This window comes from Narcine bancroftii, chromosome 7 (assembly GCF_036971445.1).
Source record: "Narcine bancroftii isolate sNarBan1 chromosome 7, sNarBan1.hap1, whole genome shotgun sequence".
NCBI lineage: Eukaryota > Metazoa > Chordata > Chondrichthyes > Torpediniformes > Narcinidae > Narcine > Narcine bancroftii.
Window position 1 is genome coordinate 86,435,979 of NC_091475.1, and position 18,613 is coordinate 86,454,591.

The 18,613-nt window shown below is 41.3% G+C and overlaps 1 protein-coding gene and 1 long non-coding RNA gene across 3 annotated transcripts in view; one reads left to right on the forward strand and one right to left on the reverse strand.

Moving 5' to 3' along the window:
- The window catches only part of dachc (dachshund c), a 575,251-nt gene that overhangs the window by 520,069 nt on the left and 36,569 nt on the right, over nucleotides 1-18,613 (forward strand). For both annotated transcript variants that reach the window (XM_069890584.1, XM_069890586.1), the window contains 4 exons: nucleotides 3,179-3,324; nucleotides 10,132-10,279; nucleotides 15,217-15,360; nucleotides 16,425-16,493. In XM_069890584.1, the coding sequence (XP_069746685.1) occupies nucleotides 3,179-3,324; nucleotides 10,132-10,279; nucleotides 15,217-15,360; nucleotides 16,425-16,493 (507 nt within the window). The remainder of the gene's footprint in view (nucleotides 1-3,178; nucleotides 3,325-10,131; nucleotides 10,280-15,216; nucleotides 15,361-16,424; nucleotides 16,494-18,613) is intronic.
- On the reverse strand, nucleotides 687-3,919 carry LOC138739102 (uncharacterized). The gene is made up of 3 exons (XR_011341997.1): nucleotides 3,585-3,919; nucleotides 3,049-3,306; nucleotides 687-866 (listed from the first exon to the last, which is right to left on the reverse strand). It is a non-coding gene; the product is annotated as an uncharacterized lncRNA (long non-coding RNA).

Consider the following 18,613-nt stretch of genomic DNA (forward strand, 5'->3'; position numbering starts at 1 on the left):
ATTTTAAATCTACCTTGAATGAATGACCTCGAAGGAAATCAGCCCCAAGTAGCAGTTGTGTCAGTACCACTATAATAAAAGACTATGTGTAAAAGTTCCCGTCGAACTGAACATTCATTTTTTTGTGCCATACAAAATGTTTGTTGGAAATATTGACCACTGTGAGTTGGAGGTTAGGGGTAGGATAATATGTATCGAAAATGTTGTTGAAAAAATACTAACCTTCGATCCTGTGTTCACTAAAAATTTACGTTGGGATAACTGATCTCAAACATAGAAGGCCATTAACTATGGTTGGCCAGGGCATTTTCCAAGAACATACAGGGTGACACAGAAGTGGGGCTTTTGGAGTGTCATATTTGTGCTCTCCATGCTCCAACGGATCATGCAGGATGTCACAAACTTGCTTGGCGGTAGCTTGTTCCAAGGCACTGACGAGGTGTTAATAGCGAGTCGTGTGCACCTCGATCTTCCTGAGGTGAAATTGTGCCTCAGCCTGTCGAAACTACAGCTCTAGTTCTGCCATCCAGAAGGGCGGTAGCTAAACAGCAACAGCTGCAATGTCCATATGGTCCAAGCTCATTTTGGACCCATTGGGGTCACCAATCTTAGCCACTGAATATGCAGTGGTGGCTGATGAACGCGAAATTATCACACACACAGTTGCAGGTAAATCAGAACTCGTTTATTCATGTCATGATGTTATGATGTCCCTTGCTGGTTTGCTAGACTTCTGGGAGTTGTAGTCTGTGTACAGCACTGCTACAATGTGTAGTATGTAGATCACAAAAAGAAGATAGTTTACATTTTCTCAAGAACAGTTGAAGAGGCAGATATAAGCTGGCTTTTCTACGAGAGCACTCACACTGCAAAATATAATAATGGGTAAAGGAGAACAATTTATATTGAGTAAGACTAAATTGGTTTGTTTTATTTTTCGTTGATCATCATTGAAAAATTAGCTTGAAATGGATCATGGGAAGTTTGATTCATGATTCATGAATCACAACAGGAAGTTTAATTTATGGATCTGGCATATTTAAGCAAAATTCTGTTCTATCCAATATTGCAACAAAATCTCTGGTTAAAAACCAACAAAGCTAATCCAGTGGTGTTTGAGCTGATTGACCAAGAGACCAGATAGCCTTCTATCAGCCTATGTCCCCATTCACCTCGTAAAAACGGTCTTCATGACAAGGTTTTGGAACTTTTCTATAAGTAAAAGTCATTCCATTCTTGCATTAAACTATTAACAGTAAAATATCAGTCACTCTCTACTCTTTTCACGTTGATGGACACAAAATTTCATAAAAAGCCAAGTTTGCAGATGATACAAGGATAAGTGGAGGGCAGGAAGTGTTGCGGAAGCAAAGAGGTTGCAGCAGGACTTGGACAGGTTGGAAACTTGAGTAAATAAGTGCAGATACAATAGAGCATCAGAAGTTCCTGGACATGCATTCTGGTAAAAGGAATAAAGATTATTTAGACTATTTTCTAAATGGGAAGAAAATTCAGAATGAGGAGGTCCAAAGGGACTTATGAGTCCACATACAAAATTCCCTAAAGTTAACTTGCAAGTTGAATCAGTAATAAGAAATCTGTAATGTGACTGATTGCACTCAGAGACTTGAGAGAAACACAAACAGGCTTTTAATAGCTTACAATTAATAGCCAGTAGATACAATAGTGCTCAGGTGAATCTGAGGTAAGGTGGCAAAATCAAAGTTTTTATTGGGGTAGGTGAGGGTGGAGCCAAGGGATGAGCCAGCCATCAGAACAACACACAGTCAAAGTGAATTCCTGTTCATTGCAAAATGCAAATGCAATGTTGGCATTCATTTTGAGAGGATTACAGTATAAAAGCAATGATGTTATGCTGAGGCTTTACAAGGCATTATAAACCATTGGAACCTTGTTGGCCCTAGAGCCAAGGATGTGCTGGTATAGAAGAGGATCCAGAGGATGTTTAAGGGAATGATCCTGGAGATGAGGGAGTTAATATAGGTGGAGAGTTGGATGCCTCTGGACCTGCACTCACTGTAGTTTAGAAGGACAGAACCTCATTGAAAGATACCGAATATTGAAAGGGCTGGATAGAGTGGGTGTGGAGAAGATTTTTCCAGTAGTGAGATAGAGTCAAAGACCAGAGGGCACAGCCACAGAACAAATGAATGTTCTTTGAGAACAGAAATAAGGAGATATTTCTGCATGTGTCTCCAGATTTCATTGCCACAAATGGCTGTGGAGACTGTCATTAGGTAAATTTAAAGTGGAGGTTGATAAATTGATGATTAGTAAGGGCATTAAAGCTCATATGGAGCAGGCATAAAAATGCAGAGGAAAAGAAAATACCTAATCCTGTTCCTGTCTCTTATGGTCTTATCACAAGATAGATCAAAGTTTCTAAATTGTATTCAATTAAAATTAAAACACCTATCCTTACAATTTAAGTGGGACAGAAATAAAAAGTTTTATTTAAGGAAGAAGCAGATGCATAATCTTCAAACCAAAGTTGAGATACTGGAAGGGTGAATTTTAACCCAAGCAAGTGTCTTAATCATTTTCATATATACAATAACTAAGAGCAGCCACGCCATTTGTGTGGAATGCAATGAATTGTGCAGCATTGATAAGTTAAACCAAGAGAGATTTAGTGTGTGGTGAATTCAGTTTTCATTGTCTCTGATTTGTCAAAAAGGAATGGACACAGTGTTCGGGTTAAAAAAAAATTGCAATAGGCTGTCTCAACTACTTTCAGGAAACGTATATACTAAAGGAATTCTGTGGATTGATCAGCATCTGTGGGGGGGGGGGGTGAAGAGGAACTTTTAGCTTGGATTCTGACTGAGGGTCATTCAGTTACTATCCCATAGATGGTAGCTTTGCACCATTGGATCTTCAGCTAAGCATGAATGCCAAATGGGACATCCCTTCCCCCCACACAGGTGCTACTCAACCCACTGTGTTCCTCCAGCAAAGGCGTTTTGTTGTTCCAGATTCCAGATCTGCAGTCTCTTCTCTCTCTCATTTGCTACTTTGCTTGCTTACCTCTTACTCAATGATCCTACATGAAACTGGAAAAATACATGCTGCATACAATGAATCGATGTTGAAAACAAGGTTGTTAGCACCTTCCAAAGTGAAATAGGGTAATGTTTACTTTTTCTCTTGTCTGCAGATGAAGTCCTGATCTCAAATCCAACTGCAAGAGACTGTTTTGAGAAGCTTTCTCTGGCTGGCCAACATCTACCACCAGGCTTCCCAGCTCCCTTCCTCTTCCCCGATGGACTTTCTTCCATAGAAACTCTGCTGACAAATATTCAGGTGAGAACAGCTAGAATTTGAGGCCACACTGTGGTATTTTTATGTTGCCATTAAATTGCATTATTGGATTCTGATTAAGAAATTTATTTTCCTCAATGAAATCAGAAAATGCTAGAAATATTCAAAAGGACAGGCTACATTTAAACTTTGTAACTAAAGCCAACTTGTTTTTTTTTAGTTACAAAGAGGGTAGGTGTTGGAACAAAATTATTACAATGGAATCATAGAGTTATATAGCAGACATTGGCCATTTGACCCACCATGTCCATGCCATCTCTTTCCCCCATCAACTCTAATGTCATCTGCCTGCATTAGGTCCATATATTTCCACATGATAATAAGTCAGTCTCAAGAGTTCTAAAGCGTAGAATTATGTCTGATTCTTCTGAAATTAGCATTCTAGATTTAACCATTCTTGGCGTTAAAAAAAAGTCCCTAAGATCCTCATGGTGAAATCTCCTTCTTCTGAGGGGGAAAAAAGATTTTGACCATCTATCCTTCTCATAATCTTCTGCATTTCTAACAGGTCACTCCTCAGTCCCTTTCATTCTAGGAGAAACAATTTTTGCCTATCCTTTCTCTCCCCATAACTAAAATCGTCCAATCCAGGTGAATTTCCTTTGCAATCTCTCCAGCTCAATCACATTGTTCTTATCGCTTGGCAACCACAATTGTGTACAATACTCCATATCATGTGGTTAGGTTACTTGTCTAGAAGTGACGTTCTAGTTTATTAATTTGAACACATGTGATTAACACAAAGGAGTTAGAATATGCTTCCTTAGGATGTGGAGTGGCTTTGACAATGTAATGAAAAAGCAGCTGTGATGACTATTTTATGGAGTAGCAAATATGTGCGATTAATGAATGAAGTAGATATCTTGTTGGAGTTTACAGCTACTATGATTTAAACACACATCCTAGCTTAGTTCAATGGAGAGGTGTAGCAGTGCATCTTGGGAGCAGCGTCAGTCATTCTGAGATGAATACAGGGCATGTCACATGCTGAACCACAAATATAGCTTGCAACAGTCAAAGCTATCTCATAGCCAATGAATCAGATCTAAGTTCTGTGTCCCATATTCAAAAAGCACGATATTTACTCACCCAGGCCACTCTGACGGCACCTCCAAAAGCTGAAACTATATAAACTAATAAGGCCAAGGGGATCAGATGCATGGGAATACCAACACATGCAAATCACACACCCTCTAACTGGGAAAACTACTGTTGTTCCTTCACCGAATCCAGAAACATCTTCTTGAAAGGCACTCTGGGCAGAGCTTCAGCAGGAGTAAAGTGGTTCAAAAAGGCAGCTCACCAGTACTTTCTCAAGGGTAATTTGGGATGAACAATAAATATTGCATCATCCACAATGTTCAGATCCCAAAAATAAAGTAAATCAAAAATGGAAAGGAATGTCCTCAAACCATCACTGGCAGTTCAGTTTGTAAGATATTTTCAAATGCAAAAAAATTATCATTGATTCAATTATTCATGAATCCATTTGAGAATTATCGATGTTGAGTGTGTAAATAATTTTCATATCAATTTATTTGATTTCTCACACCACAGAGTGAGGCAATATGATGCATTTTCTCCGCACTAGTTCCTTAATGGAGTAATCTATTGGTCCCACTTTCTTTGCCTATTCTTGTAACCCAATATTATTTGCCTTTTTAAGTTTGTAACAAATTTACTTTTAATCATTATTACTGAATCTGCATCTATCTTATTTCCCGGCAGTGCATTCCAGAATGAAATCTATTCTTCAAAAAAATTCTTCCCTTCTCCTTGTTTTGGCAATAATTATGTGTCCTTTGGTTACGGAGACATTTGCAAGTGGAAACAATTTATCCTGATCAACTCCATCAAAGTCCATGATAATTTTTAATACCTTTATTAAATCTTACATTAACCTTTCCTGCATCTCATGAATTTACAGTCCTGGTGTAACAATCTTTTTCTCACTTGAATTACTGCTGTATTTCCTGACAATAATTTACTTTTAATATTTCTGTCACTCTGGTTATTTAGTGTTTTTGTAAAATATTTTCAGGTTTGTATGAAATAATAAAGATTGTATATTTTGCATCTAATTTCTTTTCATGCTAGGTCACTTACTGATGTAATATGTGACAATGTAGCATCTTCATGTTTGATAATTTTCAACAATAATTTTTTTCATACTCTGACTAAGCCATCAAGTCATAGAATCAGAAATATATTAAACAGAAACAGATTCTCTGCCCATTTGCCCATGCCAAACAAGATGTCATCCTGAACTTGTTCCATTTGTTAACATTTAGTTCAGATCCCTCTGAACTGTTTCTATTGATGTATTGTCTAAATGTCCTTTAAACATTGTAATTGTAACCACCTTTACTACATCACCTGGGAGTGCATTCCACATACCCACTCTATGTGGAAAAAGTTGTCCCCGATGTCCTTTTTAAATCCTTTCTCTCTCACCTAAAATATGTTAGCCCAGAAATCATGGATTTACTACCCCCCAAAATTTGAATTCGATTGGAGTTATTTTGAACCAACTTGTGCAAATATGCCTCAAAAACTTTGTTGTCAGAATGAAAGTTTGCCTTCCTAACATGAAACATGAGTTATGTACCTTTACCTTTGGTACATAAAGGACACTTCTTGACCTGCTGAGCTTCTACTGCATTACATGTTTTGTATGATTTGCTGCCCTCAATCATTGGTGCTAAATGTACTGGTTGCGGCTGAGTGCTTTCCTCTCAAAATGCATTGCATATCTAATCAAGAAATGAAGCTGAATATGATTGATGATGTGTGTGTTGGCAGCAGATATAATTCAACTTTCTGAACAAGTTCTCCACTTGATGATAGGGTCTTTTGAGAGAAAAAAATATTTCTTCTTACATTTACCACATTGAGAGGATAATGATAAATTTAGTATTTATTGCCAAACCCTAGAAAGCTTGGATGGGACACGAGTGCTTTTGACCACGACAATCTTTGTGGTCAGGAAGCAAGATTTTGTAGAGGGTGATCTGACAGAGGTGCATAATGTTATGAGGCATAGATGGGGTGGTCAGCTATCACCTTTTCCCCATGCCCACAATGGCCACTACCAAAGGACAGCTGTTTAAGGTGAGAGGAGGAAAGTTTAAGGAGATGTCAATAGTTTTTTTTATACAAAGTAATGGGTACTTGGAATGGTTGAGGCTGATACAATAGAAACATTTAAAAAAAAACTTCTGACACATTAATATCAGTAAAACAGGAGTTAATGGAATATGAGAGAGGGATGGATTAGGTTAACTGTGGAATAAGTCGACATAGGTCAACACAACATTGTGGGGTGAAGGACCTGTACTGTACTATTTCTATATTCTATGTTCTCTTTCAGCTTAATGATTTTTCAACTGTACTGCTTAGAGTACAGATAAACAACTTATAAGTTGCATTGAAAGGGAAAAGGTGCAGAGATAATAAAAAAGGTTAGTGATAAGATGGAGGCCAGAAGACATTGAAGTGTGTTTGGTACCACTGATAGAGGGTCTTTAAGGTCAGTTAGTGAAAAAGAAGCTGAATGGAAGGAGAATATCTGTCTGGAGATGAAGTAAACCTGAAAAGCCAAGAAAAATTGAATACTTGAAATTATAACAAGACTATAAAGACTGATTAATTCAGTTTTTTTAAAAAGTTGACACATCTACAAGGCAAACTCAAATGTTGAGATGCTATTGCACATATTCACACTCTGCATTGTTGTAACAGTGTTGGAGGGCAAAAGCAGAGTGAGGTAGGATAGAGGTGTTGTGCATCTTGTGGATTTGGAATTGATAATATTTGATTCAGTAAAGAAGTTTAATCGGAATTCCCTTTTGAATTTTTTGATGACTGAAGAAGAAAGTAAGCAAGAAGATAATGATTCAGACATTTCTTAAGTCAAGAACACAAAACTCAGGAAGCCACAGTGACAAAATATGTACTGGTTCCATTCTCTTTTCCTTATTCAAATAAATAAATGTTCTTTTTTGGGAATCTGTAAACAGACAAGGGAATATTTGGCTAAGGCTTGTATTCAGTTGCCTTTAAATGTGTTAATTTCTGCACAGGTTACAACATTGGAGATGAGAAGGATGAGAAAATATCTTATAGAAACTTAACATTATGAAAGGAGTAGGCAAAATAGAAGCATTGAGGTTGCCTCCACTGGCAGGCAAGACTAAAAGTAAGGGAAATATCTTCAAGATTCAGGGGAGTAGATTTAAGACAGAGGAGGAACTAGTTCTCTCAGAGGGAGATGAATCTGCAAGTGGAAGAGTCTGTCTCATTAAATATGTTAAAGTTGCAGATAGATTTTTCAATATGAGGGGAATTAAAGGCCATGGCTCATTGGTGAATAAGTGAAGCTGAATCCATGTTTAGATCAATATAATAAACACAAGGTTACGCATGATTCAGTATAAATGGTTACACAGGTTATATATCACGCCCCAAAAGTTTTTTAAAAATGGGATCCAACATTATCAGATAGATGTTTTCGCTGTAAGAAGGAAATGGGAACAACAGTACATGCAATTTGGCCATGTGAGAAAGTGAAAAAGTTTTGGGAAGATCTAAATCAGGTATTAAATAAAATCACAAAAAAGCAACATACCAAAAAATCCAGAGATCTTTTCTTCTAAGTAATATAAAAAGCAAAGAATTAGGCCTCAAGCTGGATGAAGCACAAAAAAAGATTTATTATGATAGCCTTATTTGTAGCAAAAACATCTATAACGTCAACTTGGAAATCGGAAGAGAGCCTGAGAGTACAGAAATGGTACATGGAAATTAATAAATGTATTCCATTGGAAAAAATAAACATATAATTAAAAAAAATAAAGTCACATTATTTGAACAAGTTTGGGAACCGTATATGGAACATAACAGAGAGGGCTTGCCTCGGACCTCCACCCCCTAAAATGATAAGAAGACAAAATCACTTGATCCAGTATGCAAAAGTAGATGACACAATTTTCTTGTTTATTTTCATTGTGTGATGACATTGTTTAATGGTTTTAGTGTATTGTGTATGTTGAACTTTTAATGGGTTTGGAGGGGGGTGGGAAGGTGGGGGGGGGGTAAAAAAGGGGAGAAAATGCCACTGTGTATATTTAAGAGGGAAATGTTTGTATGTATTTTGATTGATATGGTTCACAGTGTGAAAAATAATTTAAAAAAAAGCTATGATCTCTTTGAATAGTGGAGCAGACTTGCCAGGCCAGATGGCCCGCTCCTACTCCTATTTCTTATATTTTATTCATTTCACATACCTTAGCTGGTATTCACCCTCTCACTTAGGAAGAGACATGAACAATATATTTTTCCACAGATTATTTGAAAAAGCAGGACAATGAAACTTGTCTTAAATTCAATTTAGTTTTAAAGCATGATTTGAGCAGTATAGGCAACAACATAGTTGCCTCAATTATTTCCTTTTGTTAGGGTGCGTTAGTTCATAGTGATGCTCTCTTGTTTCAGAATGTTGTGGATTCACTTTTCTCCAACCATAAAATCTAGGCCAAAGCTCCATTGCAGGGATAAAGGAGGTGTCTTTCTGATAATGTCTGCACCCTGATGTGATCATAAAAGTGGCACAGCTAGAAGAGCCACTACCTCACAAATGCCAGAGACCCAGGTTCAATCCTGAACTCGAGTGTTGTCTGCATGGAGATTTAATACATTCTGTGACCATGTGGAAAGTTCCACTATCATAAGAGGAAGTGGTAGCTACGTCGCCCATTGCAGCAACTGTGGCTAAGATTGTTAAGCCTGGAATGAAGCTCACAGAGTTGAATGATGGATATGTTGAAACCCAAGATCAATTGCTGTTGGCAAGAGAGAATACATATTTGGATGAAATTATGAAAGAGGTGGAGATGAAAGCTCTGAAGAATATTAACATGTCCAAATATCTGTGGCAAATCCCTCAGCTAAAATAGAAAATCCCATGAAGGAAATTCACTGTTTACAAAAATGCACTGATGAGGCGAATAAGCGTCATTACTCAACAGGGAGAATCAGAGATGCAAAAATGCAAGAGTCAGATCTTTCACAGCAGAATAGGGTGCTTTTGATGGAACTAGAAGATGTGCGAGGAAATCATATTTTACGTGAAGATGAAGCTATTTCTGCTGACATAGCAGATCCTCTGAAGTGATTTCTCATCATCGAGTGTTGAGGAACAGCAACAGCTTCTGGTGACTGTGAACTTGCTGATAGACAGGAACCTCTTCACGGATTTCTGAACATCAGCTGAATTTTGCGGATGCACTTGAGTGACTTTGTAAGGCCAGAAGTCATCAGAGGCAACTAACTGGTGGAAAGAGACTGACCACAGAATGAAGATACTTTTATTATGTAGACATAGTATTGTGTTTTGCTTTTTTTAAGGGAAAAGATTTGTTATTATGTGTGTAAATAAGCACTTTTTCCCAGCATGCAATGTGTGCAGTGGGGCAGAAACCGGACATGACATATGAAGGTTGTTGGTTGGAAGTCAGTCGAAGCAGTTCAAGGAAAATAAAGTCGGTTAAGTGTAAAATCCATGTAAAGTTGTTCTTCTTATAAGAACAAGTATAACAATGACAGAACTTCATTGGGTGGAAAGCCCTTTGGAATGACCTGAGGTTATGTTCATACAAGTCTTTCTTTCCTCTATGGCAATCAATGTACAAGACCAGACCAGCCTTGAATATACTTGTGTTGGATTCCAGCCACTGCTGTGGATATCTTGAATGATTTGTTAACAGTTGCTGTCTGACTTGGTGTTGACAGGGACTACTGAAGGTTGCCATTGACAATGCCCGGGCCCAGGAAAAGCAGGTGCAACTTGAAAAGACAGAGCTAAAGATGGAACTGTTCAGGGAGCGAGAAATGAGGGAAAATTTGGAGAAACAGTTAGCTGTGGAACAGAAAAACAGAGGTAAGTTGTGAGAAGACACACTCCTTCCAGTTATCTTGATAGAGGAATGAATGCCAGGGTTGAATTGTGTGACTACATTTGTAGTCACACAATTCCAAATGTTCTTAAAGCCTCATGACTGTGACCGTCCTCCAAGTCAGAGCAGTCTATGAGCCATATCTAAGTCTTAGGCCTGAGAGCCCACCTCCAAACAGAAAAATATCCTTTTGATAGCTTAATTATTAATTGAATTTCCACATTTGAAAAATATCCCCACTAATCATATTGTAGTGTGCGTGCTTCTGCGAAGTGTGGAAAGAGCCACACACACCCAAGAAGTCGAAGACTGATCTATTGCACTGACAACTTGGCTTATATTCTCTCCCCATTGCTGATGACAGGAGTGACGTCATGGCAGCACTGGCCTTGGATCGGTCAGCATTCCCGCTATTGCTTGTTGCTTCTCACTGTGCAGGTTGTCACCTGGGATGAAGGTCATTGGCCCCCATGGGATCCGCACGGTCGCCACATTTGTTGGCCATCTTGTGTACCAGGTTGTGTCCCAGTTAGGAGGCGGCAACCGACCCCATCCCCACCAAGAACCAGCAGTCAGAGCGCTGTCTGCCACTTTCAGTGGCCTACCTCTGCATCACGGGTTCTGTGTGGAGACCAGTTGGCTAATGTCCGGATGTGCTGGCTGTCAATAGTGAAAGTCTCTTCCTTACCACCGATATCCAGCACGCACATCAACCCGTTGTGTCTGACTACTTTGTATGGCCCCTTATACGGCCATTGCAGGGCCACTGTATCCCCCTCCAAACAAAAATGTACTCACAGGTCTCTAAATTTTTGGGGCTGAAGGACCTGGCCTGGCCGTGTGGTGGAGGTTGCAGAGGGGCTGGAGTACCCAGCTTTCCCTCAGCTTTGTCAATGAGACCATTGGGTCCTCTGGGTCCTTGGCAGCAGTCAAGAACTCCCCTGGTATCACCAAAGGCACGCAATACACCATCTTGGCTGCTGAGGCGTTGAAGTCTTCTTCTGGTGCGGATCCCCGGGAGGATCCAGTGAGGCACATCTGCCCAGTTCAGTCCCTTGAGCCGAGCCATCAAGGCTGCTTTTAGGTGCCTGTGAAACCACTCCCCCAACTCATTAGCCAGAGGGTTGTAAGCTGTGGGGTGGCGGAGGTGGGTTCCCAGCAAGTTGACCAGTGTCACCCAGAGTCCCAAAGTGAACTGTGTACCTCTATTGGAAGACATATACTCCAGGCGCAGGTCTTGGTGGTTTTGTCAGCCAGTGGGATTGCTTCCAGCCATTTCATGGAGCAATTAATCATGGTGAGGAGGTATCTCACCCCACAGGAGATGGGAAGCAGCCCTACTATGTCAATATAAATGTGGTTGAACCTATGTTGCACTGGCACAAATGTCTTGGGGGGGAGGGCATTTGACGTGTATCTGCACTTTGGACGAATGGTAAATAGTGCAGGTCTTCACCCACTGACTGACCTGTGTCTAGAGACCGTGCCAGATGAACCTATTGGCCACCATTTGACAGAAGTTCTGATGACTGGGTGTACCATGTCGAAGACCTGCTGTCTCTGTGCTGCCGGCATAATGGGACGGGGTTTGCCAGTGGGGAGGTCTGGTTACCAGTGCTGGTTACCAGTCCTCCAGCCTGATACTGGAAACTGCCATCCTGTATGCGGGATCTCAGGAGCTTCCTGCTGTGCCTTGGCTATGGCCGTATAGTACATTCCCTGGGATAGGGCCTGGACGTACTTGATCGTGGGGTGGGACAATGCAATGGCCACCACATTGGTTTTCCCAGAGATGTGTTGAATGTCCATGGTGATCTCAGATACATACGAGAGGTGTCACTGCTGCCTGGCCAACCACAGATCTGACACTTTATGGAAGGCAAAGGTTAACGGTTTATGGTTCAGTTAAGACCATGAATTGTCTACCTTCCAAAATAATTCTTGACGTGCCTGACTGCCAGATACAGCGCCAATAATTCACAGTCAAAGGCACTTTATATGAGTTCGAGTGGCCGGAGGTGCCTGCTAAAGAAGGACACAAGCTGCCATTGCCCTCCGAATAATTGCTCTAGTACTGCTATGCTGGAGGTGTCTACTGTGAAAGCAGTTGGTGCCTCTGGCCTGGGGTGTACCAGAAGGGTGCCATTAGCCAGTGCATCCTTAGCATTCCTGATCACCTCCAAAGCCTCATTGTGCCAGGTAATGTCTTTACTTTTCCCACCATGGGTAACAGGGGGCCTTTGATGCTGCACTTGGTATGAAATGGTGATTAAAAATTAATCATACCAGCAAATTTTTGCAGCCTCTTCACTGTATGGGGCTTTGTGAAGTGCCGAATAGCCTCTACGTTTTCTGGCAGGGGCTTTGTACTGTGCCTGTTGATTCGATGCCCCTGGGTCGATCGTTTCTAGTCCAATCTGGCACTTAGTAGAGTTTATAGTTAGTCCAAATTCCTTCAGCTGGGTGCACAGTTTCTTTGGTGGGCTGCGTTCTCCATGTGATTGCGGCTGGTGATGAGAATATCGTCCAAATAGGTGAATGCAAAGGTGAGATCCCGGCCCACCGCATTTATCAGCCTCTGGAAGGTCTGGGCTGCATTTTTAAGTCTAGAAATTCAAAATCAAAAGGAGTAATGACGGCGGTTTTAGGGATGTCGTTGGAATGGACCAGGATCTGATGATAGTCCCTGATGAGGTCAGGTTTTGAAAATACCCGTGCCCCTTGTAGGTTATCGATAAAGTCTTGGATATGGGGTACGGGGTATCTGTTGGGTGTTGTAGTCACTACATGGCCTCCACTCTCCTGCCGTCTTTGGTACCATGTTCAGGAGGGGAGGCCCAGAGGCTGTCGGAGTGCCCCACTATCCCCAGCTCTTCCATTTTTTAAAAACTCTTCCTTGGCGAGGGTGAGTCTCTCAAGTAGGAGGTGGCATGCCCTGGCATGGAGTGGAGTTGGGGGGCATGGGGGCTCAGTGAGAATGTGGTGCCTTACCTTGTGCTTCAGTTCAGCAGAGGAAAACTGTCGCACCACGATCGAAGGGAACACTGCCAGGTTCCGCGTGAATGCGTTGTCAGACAAAGTAACTGAGTTGAGGTGGGGGGTAGGTAACATGGCTTCCCCCAGGGGTGTTGTTTGAAAAGTCCTGACATGCACCAAATGCTGCCTTTAAGGTCCAACAACAGGCAGTGGGCTTGCAGGAAGTCTGCAGTGGTTGCACCACTGCCACAAACATTAATGTCAACATGAACCGGAGAAGGACAGTGAGGGTGCCAAAAGTTCATATGGTGGTGCTGTTCGCTGCCCTCAGTGTCGGGCCCGGTTTTCCATTCCTGGTGTTGTAGGCCGAAGGGGGAAGGACTCTTATTTGGGCATCTGTATCAACAAGCAAGTGCCTTCCAGATAGAGAGTCCAACACATGGAGGAGGTTGTCACGTTGGCCAACCGCTGCAGCAATTAATGATGGTTGGCCATGGCATTTCCCTGAAACGCACAGGGCAGGCGGCATTGATGCCATAATTGGTGATGGTAACAGTACTGGTGGGTGGGGGGGGGGGGGGGGTCCACTTGCCTCTACACTTGCTGTTGCCTTGTTGCTGGCCTAGTGATCTGCTCCACTAAGGTGACGCTTTCTTTCTTCGCACTCCAGAGCACGTCCGCCTGGACTGCAACTTTCCTTGGGTTGTTTAAGTCCTCATCAGCAAGCAAGAGTCGGAAAATTTGCTTGAAGAGCAGACAAGGTCTGTGTCCATCAGTAAGGGTGTGGATCTCACTCATGAGGGCAGATGGGGCCCTGCCCCCCTAATCCATCTATATGGAATAATCAGATGGCGTGCTCATGCCAAGAGAGCCTTGAGGGCATTGTATTTCCCTTGCTCTAGAGATACCACAGGAAACTGATGACCTTTGCTGCCGGACCCTGCGAGCTCATCACATAATAGTAACATGTGGAGTCAGGGGTGATCTGTCAGAGGTGGAACTGGGCCTCAGTCTGTTCACACCACATGTGTGGCTGCGACACACAGAACATTAGCAGCTTGAACGAAACCACATGAAGACCCACCTGGTCCATCATCTGCGTCCAACTGATGGTTGGACCTGTCAGGGTCACCAGTTTAGCATGCATACTACTGTGAAGTGTGGAATGAATGACATACACCCTAGAAGTCGAAGACTGGTTTACTGCAATGACAACTTTGCTTGTATTCTCTCCCCACTGCTGATAACAGGAATGACATCATGTCAGCACCGGCCTTGGATTGATTGGCATTCCCATCATTGCTCGTTGCTTCCCACCATGCAGGTTTTCACCTGGGACAAAGGACGTTGGCCCCCGTGGGGTTTGTGTGGTTGCCATGTTCATTGGCCATCTTGTGCTCCAGGTCGCGTCCTGGTAAGCGGGCCAGTACAATATGTGCATTGACCGACCATCTGGAATTAAATATTTATCACAAAGTATTTTCAAACTGTAAAAGTAATAAATTAATTTTTTTTTGGTGATAGAAATGAAGTGAAATCACTAAAGTTAAATGAAACAAAACAAATCCTCAGTTGAATTCACATTTCCCATCACGTAAATGATGGCCTGCACAATTTACATCGTGGCTGGGGTAAAGAACGGGCTCTTAGCCCAACTGTTGGTGACCCCTCCCACACCCAGTGGAGTTAAGCAATGGAATGAGCAGTCAGCTGGGTTACATGTCCACTAATAAGGTGAACCTGTTGATGGTCTGGCTGTAATCGATGACCATCTGGTGCTTCTCCCCACTCTTCACCACCACCATCTGCACCTGACTCCCACACAGCAGGGACAAAAGGAACAAGATACTGGCATTTCTTGACAGGACTGATGTATTCTAACCCAAGCACAAAACATGGCCATACCATAAAACAGACTTTACTCGACCCTGTGTTCTTTTTCCAGCAATAATTCAGAAGCGGTTAAAGAAAGAGAAGAAAGCAAAGAGGAAATTGCAGGAAGCACTTGAATTCGAGACCAAACGACGAGAGCAAGCCGAGCAGACATTAAAACAAGCTGCCTCTGCGGACAATCTCAGGGGCCTGAACGGTAGGTGCAGAGCTCAACCCACTACACTGCTGCAGCTCCCTAACATTATCAATCTTTGCTAAACTCCACTGTTTGCTTTGCTCATGCCATTTGTTGCCTCTTGGTTTGACTACTGCGTCCCACTTCTGAACAGGCTGCTTTGTTCTATTCTCTACGAACTGCAACTGGTTGAAAAACTTTCTGTCTAACTCCATACCTGTACCAAATCTTGTTCACCAATTATTCCCTTAACATTAATTGATTTAAATCATGCCTCAATTTAAAATGTCAGTCCTTTTTCTCAAATCCCTCTCTGCTCTTAGCTCTAGGTATTCCCTTCTAACTCGCCAATATCTTTCTTCTCTAATTCTAGTCACTTGATCACTTCAGAATGTCTTTACCTCCACAGGAGCTGAGCTTTAATTTTACTCACCCCCCAAAAAAAATCTGTATCTCCAACATTTAAGATTCATTTAATATCATGTTGTGTTATACACATTTGTCAACTTTTACTTACTGTAAAAGCACACAAAGAGGTGGCACTAGTATAACCCAGCACCTCAACAATATTAGAAAGGGAAGAAAAAGAGAGAATAGAATTTAGGAAGCTCAGCGCCTGAGGACCCTTTGGTAGCACTTGCCCTCCGTACTTTATCGAATCCCAGCCCTGATACCTGGTGTCCAAGAGCCAATCTCCAGAAGCATCCATCCTGTGTTGGTCCTCCAGCCACCGAGCCCTACACTGGTCCACTGATCCATTGTGGTCTGCTGCCAAACATGACTGCCATCACCTAATGCCCAGTCCTCCATAGTTACAAAATACATCGGCCCTTTTAACAGGCTGCTTAAATGCTGTAATGGGCCATAGTATCACGACCGGGCAGTAGGGTCCCACAGAGAAGAGTTTTCCTCCTTCAAGCTGATCCTTTAAATTGAGAGGAGAAACAGTGGATTTTGGAACATTAACAATATTAATGATAATTGTTAAGTCTCCCTGCCTTATAATTAACTAAATAATAGAAAGGCATTTTGTACAAGAACTAATTTACAAACTGATCTTAGATACTCTGATCTGCTTCTGATAGATTCAGTGACCCAGGAGCTGGAGGCAGACCGCAGCACTGGACGAACAGATACTGAAAGGACAATACAAGGTATTTGTTGGCAACATCAATAAATCCAACACCTTTCAGCATATTTTGCATTGCCTCTGTTCATGATTCAAATTAACAGGGTTCCAGAATAATCATGAAAAACAAATTTTGGCAAGGCCATTCTGGATCTGTGTGCTTGCACAGAGAACGCATGTTGACCCAAAGCCAACGTACATTAAAAGACTGCATAGCCATTTTAAAGATAATTAGGTGATTCCCTTGACAATCAAACTTGATGAGCACCCCATTGCCAGTATCTGGGATTAATCTAATGCCCATAATATTAATGTTATTATCCTCCATTTACAGTAATATTCTACAGGAATTACCTGACTTTTACTGGCAGTAGTTTCTGTGATGTGAATCCTCTGCTCTCTAAATACACTTGTTTACAAAGCAAACTGAATTTGATTGCTGCAAAAGAGGAGTACTGTTTTACTGTAACTTTAATGTAACCAAAACTCCAATTGGTAACTCGCTGATGGCAATGAATAATCTGTCAAACTAAAGTGAGCTTTTACCTTTGGTTTTGATCACCCCAAGATATCACAAGGAAACTTCTGACCAATGAAGTTTTGTTTTAAATACATTTACTGTTGAAATAAAGGCTATGTGGCAGCTAACTTGCGCACAACAATCTCCAACTAAAAGTTCTTATAACGAAGATCATGGAATAAATACTAACGGTGGAAGTAGGAAGAACTGCTTTGGTTCTCTTCAAAATAGTGCCTTAAAATCTTTTGCCTTTGACAGAGAAAGAGGACAGGGTCATGGCTTCAACAGTTACATTCAAGTCTCTTTCTCTGCAAATTTAAGTGAATTCTCCTCTTCTAATTCAGGCCAGTTGTTAAAAAAAAAAAATAATCCCTTCACCAACAACAGCTTTGCTTGCAATTAATGTGACTGCCATTGGTGCTGATGGTGGGTGACGGGTTGATGTGGTGGGGGGGAGCAGGTGGTTTGCTGAGATTAGGGAACTTGAGCCCCTTCCCAGACCACTGACAGGACATTTGTTGTCTATTGGTGGAAAAATCTTCTCAGATTTTATATTTTTGTGATTGTCAAATTCACAGCCTTGTTTTACAAACCATATATTTTATTGATATATGTCTTCCATGTGGGCCAACTGTCACAAATCTATGGACCACTAGTGGACTGAAGATAACAGGCTGAGAAATACTGCCCGACTGCAACAACTCTATGGAATGTGCCAGTTATGATTAAGGTGTAATTATTTGATTAAGTATAGAATATTTTCAAGCAAGCTAAATTTCTCCACCAAGCTACCTTGTAATGACTCTGAACTAAGGTATTGATAAGATTAATTAATGGCAATAGGATATATTCATCATAAAGCTAACACAAAAGAACTACATTCAGCTCTAAATGCTGTTTTTGGGTTCAAAGCCTTTGCTTTGCATTTCCAAAGCAGTCAGTATTTTATACATTATACACTTTAATTTGAAGAGAATTCTCCAGCTGATTCTCTTCTCAACTCCCCCACTCACTCACCCCACAACCTGTGACCAGTTCCACTTTATTTCATTCCCAGGATAACATTATCACAAATGCCTTCCTTTAATGTCATCTCCGCTCCACTCATTCTGACACCTTTGATCTATTTGTTGCCCATCATTCATTTTCACGAGGAGAAAAAAAATCCTCGTAATATAATGTCACCTTTCAAGGGAAGGTGAGATCAGTATGCTAATGAGCTGTAACTGATGCCAAGAGGCAGGAAAGAAAAGTGCAGGTGCAAAGTGTTTTATATACCGCCCCCAGGGTATCCATAAATCAAAGCTGAGGTGGAAACGCTTTGTTGCGGCCTGACAATGATGTCATTTTTTATTACCAATGGATCCAGAGTGACTGAGTTGGAAGCAGCAAATTGGCTAGTTTCTCCTTTTACTTTCAATTAGCTGAGATGTTTGAAAAGACAGAGCTATTTGATATACACCATTTAACTCAGCTAATTCAGGCACATTCAAATAAAGGGGCCATCATTTTAAATCACAGAGAGGGGTTAGATTTTCAACAATCCTTCCCTCACCTCCACTCCCTACAGCTAACAGATATTGTCATTTAGCTGCCCATTTTCTCATCTTACCCCTCTCTATTTA